This window comes from Gambusia affinis, linkage group LG10, assembly GCF_019740435.1.
Source record: "Gambusia affinis linkage group LG10, SWU_Gaff_1.0, whole genome shotgun sequence".
In the NCBI taxonomy this organism is placed as follows: Eukaryota; Metazoa; Chordata; class Actinopteri; order Cyprinodontiformes; family Poeciliidae; genus Gambusia; species Gambusia affinis.
Window position 1 is genome coordinate 22,411,925 of NC_057877.1, and position 9,654 is coordinate 22,421,578.

Here is a 9,654-nt window from a genome sequence, read left to right on the forward strand (position 1 = left end):
TGCACCCAGATAGTCACATACACTATAAAATATTCAACTTTTTATTCCTTTCTGACACTAAATTAAACCAACCTGGTCAGGTTTTGGGGTGGGTTAAGATTGCAACATTCTTTTTTATTTATTTAGTAAATTTTCAGCAAGATACAACCTTTTTTAAGTAAACAATTTCTTAATATTGATAAGATAAAAACCACTAGTTTCAGTGCCAGATTATTTCACTTATAAACATATTCTTCACACATTATAAGTGAAATAATCTGGAAGTGAAAATAGTATTTTTATCTGTAAGATGGAAATATTGACTTAAAACAAGTTTCTATATATTGCTGAAAAGTTATTTGTAAGTTTAGTCTTATTTCGGGTATGCTGAGATGTTTGCAGAAGAAATTAACAAAAAATACTTAATATTTTGTGTTTTTACAGTAAAAATACAGGGAATTAAATTGGTATTGAATGAAATCCAGTGGCTTCTAAAATTAAAGTTTTTACTCTACAGAAAAAATAATAAACACCTGAACAAAAGTTAACACATATTTAAACCATTTGCGTTGTTTTCTGCTGCCAAACCTTTTAGAAAACCAAACCATAGTTTTCTTTTTGTTTTCTGTCTGGTTTTTATTCTGAATTTCAGCCTGTTTGGTTTGGATTAAATATTAAAAAGTCTAGAGTTTCTATCAGAATGCACCTTGTTTAAAAAAAACTTTTACATTAAAACATTATAGTAAAAGTTTAAATTTTCCAGCATTTTTATAGAACATCTTATAAATGCACTGAAAAAAGAGAATGGGGAAAATGGGTTTATTAGTCACATGTAATTAGATTACCTTTGTCAGACTTAATAAACTTAATAAGATCATTTGTGACCAGTTAACAGAATATATTTAAGTTAAATCACCTGTTGTTGTTTTTTAGTGTACATTATGAATGACTCAGAAAATAACTTCCAGCTTTTTTTTCCATGTTCATTTTTATTCATACAAAATAAAAAGCATTTGAAACTGTAATCAAATGAGTAAAAAAACAATGTATTAAATAAGCAAAACGTAATTGAAGGAAATAGATAACGTTTAATAAAAAGTTCCCTCACAAAGGGGAATAAAGTTCCAGTCAACATGACTGAACGTTTCAGCTCAGACTCCATTTCCTCGTATGCATTGCATAGAAATACCAGGCGCTCAGTGCATCAGCAGACATTAGTAATGTGCGTTGTCAGCGTCTTTCCAGGCCGTCAGTAGTTAAGGACCCAGATGTTCTCTGGGTTGAAGTGACTTTAGTGCTGCCGTCTTATTGCGTCTTCGAAACCGGAGCGATTTTCAGGAGAGTGGAGCTGAGCGGGCCGAACTGTCCCTGAAACGTGGCCCGTCTTCCCCTGTGGCGCTGAGGGAACTTTCCGTTGAGGTTTGACTCTCTGCAGTTGCTAAACCACCAACCGCCTGGGAAAAAACACAGATGGAAAATCCTGTTTAGTTTAAATCGTCGGGCCGATTGGAGCGACTTTTAATCTGGATTCTGAGACGGTTTTGTACCTGAGAGCAGCTCGGCGCAGTTGGCGTCCGCAGCGAGGTCGTTGTCTCTGTCGGCTGTGGAGAAGGGGAGTCCGGACGCTCCGGTGGGCTCGATTCCCTCCTGAACGCCAGACGAAGGGTCAAGGTCAAGGTGCAGAGCGAACTGCCTCTCCTCTCCGTCAACCTGGAACCGGTAGCGAGCCGCCTGGCGCCGCCCGGCCTGGTCAGAAAGCTCGACGTGAAGGACGTACTGGCCTTGCTTAGAAATGGAGTGGATGTGGTCCAATCCGAGCCAGAACTCTCCTGGGAGATCAAAAATTTAAAATTACATTTAGTTTCTGAATGTTGGAAAATTTTGACCTTTCTTTCACATTAAAATTTATAAAACTCACCGTTGAGGTCGCCGAATCCTTTCCTGTAGCTCTCCCAAAGCTGGTTGAAGTTCTGAGATCCATCCTGGCGTTTCTGGATCACTGTCCAGCCGCCATCTGCAGAAAAAACAAGAAAACAAATCAGTTTTTCCACTCCTTTTTTTTTTTTATTTGTGAAAATATCTTCTGATAAATCTCAGAAATGGCGTGAAGAAACTCACCTGGAGTCATTTGACAGAGAACGTTGAAGGGTTTTGAGTTGTCTGGCTGAATCATGTAGACGCCGCTGACTGACGCTCCCTGTGCAAACACCTCCTGACAATCTCTGGCCAACCCTGCAAACAAAAGCACAACAGGAATCAGACTTTGTGTTTTAGCTCCCTTTTGTCACATTTAACAGCCTTGTTTTTGTTTTTCCTTTTAACTCTGCTGCCATTTCTTCTGAACTTTGCTCTGTTTCTGAACGACTCTGCCAGCGAGTCAGACATCATAACTTAAAGTGCAAAGGTGAAATGTTTGGTTATGTCTTTTTACAATCCATTATTAGCTGTTTCACTGCAAAAACACAAAATCTTAAGCATTTCTGATCTTGTTTCAAATTAAAATAACACACAACATTGCAGCAGCATGTAGGAGCCAGTTTAGATCAAATAATTCCTACTTAATTGATTAAGTGGAAGATTATTTCACTTGTAACAAGACATTTTGTAATAAGTGGAATTATAAAAAGGCCTTAAATCTTTAAATCTGAAGTGTTGAATTTATTTCAGGTGTATCTACTTGCTTGCAGTAGGAACTAAACCAAAAAACTTGGTAATACTTTGTTTCCGTGGCGTGTGATTTAATTAAAATCTACTCGTTAGATTTATTGGGTTTTTTGTTTGTTTTTCCAGGAGCAGTGAGTTTTCACTAATGGTTTTTTTAACGAGCTGAAACTGTAGAAAGTTACCTGCTTGGTTGAGCTCTGCCTCGCCTTTCAGTGCTCTCTCTTCGTCTCTTCGTCTGTGGGATTTCACTCTCTTATGCGCAACCTTCAGAAGAACAATTGGTGAAGGATTAAGAAACATTCTGGTGCTTGTTTGACGTCACAAAGCCGCAGGTTTGCTTCCAGGCGTCTCACCTTGTTCTGCAGGGCCTGCAGGTGTAGACTCTGTTTCTCCAGTTTGTCTTGTTGCTGCCTGATTTTCTCCACCAGCTGATCGATTCGTCTGTTCTGAGCCACCATCAGCCTCTGGACGAGGGGAAAAAAACGCTCAGTTTCAAACTGCTTTACAGAAATCAACTTTTAAAGCGTGGAAGCTTTATTCCAACTCACCTGGATGAATGAAACTCTCTCGTGTTCGCTGTCGTTGCCGTCCTTCGTCGGCTCCGTCAGAACCTCCTCCAGGCGGTCCATCCTGGACGTCATGACCTCCGCCTGCCTCTTCACCTCACCGACCTCCAGCTTCACCTCCTCTCCCAGTTGGGAGAGCAGCCTGTACGTCCCCTGCGCCTCCTTGCTCTGGGTCATCAGCGCCTCTCCCTGCTGCTCCTGCCTCCTCCCCAGCTCCGCCAGCGTGCCATTGACAACCGTCAGCCGGCCGTTCACGTCTCTCATCTGAGCCTTGGTCTTGTCCACATGCTCCTTCAGGCCCTGGCCGAGCTGCAGGAGGCCGTGGGCCACGACGTTCACGTCGTCCCAGGAGGCGTGCTTCTCCCGGCGGGTTCTGTCCGACGGGAAGCCGGCGCCGGCGTGGACCAGGACGCTCAGGAGGAGGATGGTGACCTGGGGCATCTTCATGATTCTGGTCTTTGGGTTGTTTTGAAATCAGCGCTTCTTTGCATCGGGCTGCAGTCTCTTCAGTTGTCTGCTGGTGAATGGCTTCATGAGGTTTTTATAGCTCTGAGCTGCAGCAGGCGGCGCGCCTGATTGGCTGCTTGGAGGTGGAGGAGAGGGAGGAGACGCAGGAAGGATGGAGGAGGGGAAACTCGTTCATACTGCGGAGCTCGGCTATGACGCAACTAAACATCTGAATTTCCAGTTCAATGTAAACCAAACTGCTTATTTTTATGCTTTTCAGGTGAATGCATTACTTTGTTCTGCATTCATAGACGCTAAACAAAAAAGTATTACATACTATATTTTTGAAAGAATAAGAAAAACTGTAAAAATGTAAGTTTCAAGGCTGCAAAATCGTACCAAGTTCTGAGATATTTGCTATAGACCAAAAAAACTAACTTAAAAATAACTTTGCAGCAGGACCTCGGGCTAGTTTGAAATCAATTATTCCCTGATATTGATTAAAAGTAATAGTTCCACTTATAACATGTTCAAATATTTTGTCATGATCAATATTAGGAAATATTGGCTCAACAATCAATTAAATGTTAATTTTTTGTCTTATTTCAAGTGAACTAACATATTAGCCAGAAGATAATTGACCAAAAATACAAGATTTTGTGTTTTGAGGTGCAATGATAATTTTAGTTATTGTTTATTCTGACAATTAATAGGATTTTTTTTAAAATTATTAATTAAATTCAATAATTAAAAATGAGCCATTTCTTACCTAAATCTAATAAAATAGCATTAATTTAGCCTGTAGCAAATGAAGCATCTGCAGTTAAATATAACATCATTACAGAGTCGGCTTATTATGTTTGTTGTATTTTCGTTAACTGAATATTTTTTTTTACAGAATTTTAACCTGGTGAAGCTAAAACTTTGACATTTGAGGAGTTTTTTTTAATCTTAAATGCTAAATGTAGATATTTAAAAAAAATTCACCATATGTCTTTTTTTGAGTCATTTCCTCCAGTTAACGACTAATCAAGTACTAAATTAGTTGTTGATCTCCATAATTTATAATTTAGCAGCCTTGTGTTGGAAGTCAAAACAACCGACCTTTAACCTTTAGCCTATATTTCATGCATCCGACTCCTCTCTTTTTAGACACTCGCGTTAACATCCATCAAACTGCAGAGTGGAAACGGCAGTGGAACATTTTCTAGTTTGTGTGAGAAGTAGGGGAAAGTTCAACCCTGAGGCCTTTTTACTCACTGGTTCCTGACAATGAAAATCCTACACACACACACACACACACACACACACACACGAGGCGTGTGTTGTCCCGACTGACTGAAAATGCTGAGGCATGCATGCTTTGTGTTCTGGCAAGTCGTAACTGGAATACGTCTTTACTCACCGTGACTCAACCTCATTTGACAGGATTAAACCAGCGTAGCTTTAGCAAGTAAATATTTGAGTTTAAGGTAGATTTAGTTCTGCCAATCATCTTTAAAGGGACACAAAGGCTGATCTGAATTTCACAAGATGTTTGTATCAAATCAGACCATAATTTTTGATGCCTTAAGTTTGATTTTTACAAAATTAGAATCCCAGTGGTTAGCAGTTTTAAGCATATTACGATCCAAATCATCCATCTTATGATCTTAATTTAGAAATTTAAATTAAAGTGAAGTTGCTTATTTCTAAGTCAAGTCAGGAAGAGTGGGTACCCCAACATGGCCAACTGTACACCAGAGATCTCCCCACTTTCAGTTTTGAATATTTTGATTTGGTTAGTTTTTTTTTATTATTTACTCCAGAAACTAAACCATTGTTGACCATCTGTATTTTTACACTGCATTCACACCAATCCTGTTTGGTCTGCTTTAGTCAAACTCAAGGCCCAGGTCCAAATCCGGCCCACAAGAACTTTTTGTGTGGCCCTCAAGACTCCGGACTCTAAGTTACACCAATCAGTCCATCCAGTTTTCTGTGAAAATCAACGGATCTCGCATTTTTTTCCTGCTAATTTATAACTAAGCTTATTGGAAATTTTCTGCAAAGATGGTAAAGAAAAATTGGGTTTACCGACCACTAACTCCCACCTGTAGGTTTCAGCATTCTGTACTGGAACTCGGTGTTTCTGCCGCTTTGCAGTTTTCTGGGAGTTTGTTCCAGATTTGTGGTACATAGACGCTGAATGCTGGACAGAAAACTGGTGTAAAAACGTTGAGAACAATTGATCTAAAACGCTTTAAAGCAAAACTGAAAGAAAAGGATGATGACTCATGACTTTGGCACAGGACTGTAGTTGTAAAATTAATCTGATAAAACAAAAACGCGCCGGGAGACGCCTGTTATTGAATTGTTTCTTTATTGTACCTACAAGCCAGGTCGTATTTTCGGTGATGAATTTTACGGCGGTGTCAGTCTCGGTTTTTCAGGGTGGAGGAAGGTTTTGTTTTCACGTTGGGAAAACTTTGTCGGTGTTCCAGAGCACGTAGCGCTGCGTGCTGCAGCGCCGCACGTACGTCCTCGAACCTGCTGCCCCCGTCAGGCAGCGCTCCAAATGGGTCCAGTCTGAGCAGCGGCAGGAATCACTTTTCCTACCCCAGTTGTGTCAGGACACAATGTTCGACTCGCATTACCAGGCAGAGTTTGGATCCCGGGCTCAGCTGCAGCAGCTGTTTCCTGCCAGGGCTGCTGAACCGCTGGGGACGTGGAGGAGCAGCAGAACTGGACTTTCTGTCCTGGTTTTGTCTCTGTCTTCCACAGCGTCTGGAAATCATTAAACCAAACCTGGCTGCTGTAAAGTCTCTGGTTATATCAAGGTTCTTTTGTTTTTGTTTTTTTTGCTTTTTTTGTCCGGAGTTAAAATTGTGGATCTTTAACCTTTTTTTAGCTCATCATCGGCAGGCATCTGGTTGGCTTTATGTGCAAACTTCAAACAAATGGATGAGTGAAACTTTACCAGGAAAAGAAAATGTTGGCTTGAAACAAGAGAATCCGCTTCAGCTTTCCTAATCAGACTTATTACAAAATACTATTGCAAAGCTAACATGTTTTTGATGGTATTTGCACCAAAATAAACCTTTTCTCCTTTTATCTTCGCCAAATAAATCAAATTTATTCCGACTGGACAGAAAACATTGAGGTCTGGACTTTGATTAGAATATTTTAATGTTTCACATGCTTCAAACTATTTTATTGACAGCAGTTCAGTATATTATGGAAAGTTGCAGCAAATCCGTCATTCTACCAGCTCCATGTTTTACTGAAATGCTGCATTTCATGGATGCAGTCATGAACATTGGAGCCAAGAGAGTTTCAGATTTTGTTCTGGATAAGCCGTCCAGTTGCTCTTGGAGGGATTTTGGTCCAATACTCACTTCCAGGAGCGTTTACCACTGTAAACCAAACCAAAGCTGTTTGTTTCTGATCACTTTTTTAAATTTCTGAGTTTAACGTCAGACCTGAAGTAACAGCGCTCTAGTTAAGAAGACCTAGAGCACCTAGCTCTTGCAAACACATACTTTCCATAAGCAAACATCACTTTTAATTTGTTTAATTTAGAGTTGCAGGCACAACATGTAACATTGATTTTTAGATGCACTCTTATATGTCTGTCATGTAAAATAAACATGTTTTCACCTCATCTTACTACTGTTAATGCAAGGAGCGGCCATTTTGAAACCCAAAGTCCTAACTGGGTTCAGTCAGAGTTGCTCCCAGTTTCCCAGTGGGAAATTTGACTTCACAGGGCGTTCCAGATGATTTGGGAAGTTGGGATTTCCCGGCTCCGAGTACAACTGGAATGCAGCAAAACTCACTCGCTCTTTGGTTACCTAGCAACGGCCTGTTGAGCAACTTGTGGTTACCTAGCAACAAGCTGATGAGTAACTTGCACAGCAGCAGTTTAAGGTTTTGCTACCGTGCCTCATAGCTGCTTAAAAATAAAAAATAAACAGCATACAGTGAAAACTGGGGATAAACAGTTCAGATTGGCAGTATTTCAGATATTTAAAACAAAAATTAATCAATAATTATTGATATTGACCAATGTGAAACCTTGATCCTGTGATTCGTTTTTCAGCCGTATCACCGTATCTCTGAATTTAACAAGACAAATGATGATTTGTATTTAAAGGCTGTCATGTTCATTCAGATAGTGTTTTTCAGTAGATCTATGAAGTCATTTGGAAACTTATCTTGTATGTTTACTCTGCTTATCTTTGTCCCAATGAAAATGTGATTATCTGAAGCATTAAGGGTGGGACAAACACTTTTCCAAAGCACCGAACAACTCGACCTCAGATCTGTTTATTAATGGGCAACGTTGTGCTTAGTAGATTGGATCTGACGTGCAGAGCGACAATCATACACACACACACACACACACATCAGGATTACAAGATCCGGACAGGTGCATGCAGAACGTGCACTGCTCGTTGTAAACAATGGACCATGTCTGTCTGTTAAAACACTGAGTGACTCATTTCCTTCTTTCCGCAGGAGGAAGTTTCAGTTTTCTCAGGTCACCGCTTTGAGTTTTCAGCCTCTGTTTGGTTTTATTTCAAATTCCATTTGATTTATTGTGTCATAATGTATCAGTTGTAAAGCTCAAAACAACTACGACTACACTCACATCAGGCAAATGCAACACAAGTTAATTTCTTTGCTCCGTATGTGACATATATCCCACTTTTTATGCCAGTCTGAACGGCCCGGTTCTGATCTGTTCACCCCCCGAAAAATTTTAAAATATAATTTTTCAGATCTGAACGATGATACTGCATGTTATTCTACTTTTATGTGATTGATGTGAGACATTGGTCATCATTCTGCACCAGAAGAAGCCGGATCAGATGTAAACAATGGCTGAAAAAATTAAGGAAAAAGGAATAAGAATGAAGTTTGTTCCACTGAAGAGAATCACTTCACAATCCCACCACTCCTGACTTTGAGTCAATGCTCCACGAAACGCTGCTGCTATTAGTTGTGGTTTCTTTTTATTAGCTTCCTTCACCTTGTTACGATTTTGTAACATTGTCATCTGCCATCGCTGAGTAAACTTGATGCATACATTAAGATTACAGCATCCATTATTGCTTTTGTAAACGATGCGCTGCTTTGTGGCGTCAACGTTCTTCTGCGTACGCGGGTCACTTAGTAAATTAACACAGAAGTCTGATTGAATACAATAGAAAAATATCCCTTATTGGACCACAATGGGTAGAAAAATTCAGTGGTATGAACCACAATGCAAAAACAATCTGATTTCAGCAAAAACTTGGCATGCTGTGTGAACGTCGCCTTAATTATCGCCATAGGAAACAGGTGTCAGATTTGTTTTGTTTGGCATATTGGTGCAAACATTTATAAGCAGAAATAAATTTACATGATTAAAAACTGACAGCAGAATGTTATAAATATATGCAAATTATAACATAAGCAGAAAACAAAATGAAACCAAAATGTTCCAGATTGTCTTAGATTTGGTTTCACAAGCGATGACCCAACTTCCCATGGATCTCGGTTTAATGTTTCTGTTTCAAAGTTCAAATGTAGATAGAGCCTTATTTAGGCCTACATTTAAAGATAAAAATATCTAAAACACAGACAGCTCCTCTATCACAGCTCTGGGTGACACTGACTGATGAAATGTGAACTGATCCTACAGCTTATCTCAGAGTTTATAAACCAAACGCCGGTGGAGTCGGTCTCCTGTTCATAGAATGTCCTGAAACATTCCTGAAATGTCTGTGATTCATGAAGGGAGGGCTGCACAGATTACAGCAACACGGCATGTTCCCTCACGCAAACGGGTACGCGTGTGTCTCCACAGAGCGATGGAGGTGTTTTACAGAAACCAGTGGATTAGTGTGTGAAAGGTCGGGCTGCTGTTACGTATCTGGTATGTTGCATCAGCCCCTTGGACCGTGTTTGGGATCAGGCGTGCACAGCTGTGGGGCCGCATGCAGTGAGACCCAGAGTTAGAGGAGCGCATGCA

At 40.1% G+C, this 9,654-nt stretch overlaps 1 protein-coding gene across 1 annotated transcript; it reads right to left on the bottom strand.

The window, feature by feature from the left end:
- Nucleotides 1–1,047: 1,047 nt before the first annotated feature.
- On the bottom strand, nucleotides 1,048–3,732 carry LOC122839105 (angiopoietin-related protein 4-like). Its single transcript, XM_044130423.1, has 7 exons — nucleotides 3,192–3,732; nucleotides 2,997–3,107; nucleotides 2,826–2,907; nucleotides 2,098–2,211; nucleotides 1,898–1,993; nucleotides 1,527–1,808; nucleotides 1,048–1,433 (listed from the first exon to the last, which is right to left on the bottom strand). The coding sequence occupies exons 1-7, from the start codon at nucleotides 3,654–3,656 to the stop codon at nucleotides 1,285–1,287; spliced, it is 1,299 nt and encodes a 432-aa protein (XP_043986358.1). The 5' UTR covers nucleotides 3,657–3,732; the 3' UTR covers nucleotides 1,048–1,284.
- Nucleotides 3,733–9,654: the final 5,922 nt, after the last annotated feature.

What these genes read in the sequence shown, in the direction of transcription:
- LOC122839105 (XM_044130423.1), bottom strand. Translation starts at nt 3,656, where the DNA reads ATGAAGATGCCCCAGGTCACCATCCTCCTCCTGAGCGTCCTGGTCCAC. An exon ending in GGCAGAGCTCAACCAAGCAG is followed by an intron (nt 2,212 to 2,825) that starts GTAACTTTCTAC and finishes TTTTGTTTGCAG; the next exon opens with GGTTGGCCAGAGATTGTCAG. An exon ending in CTGCGCCGAGCTGCTCTCAG is followed by an intron (nt 1,434 to 1,526) that starts GTACAAAACCGT and finishes GTTTTTTCCCAG; the next exon opens with GCGGTTGGTGGTTTAGCAAC.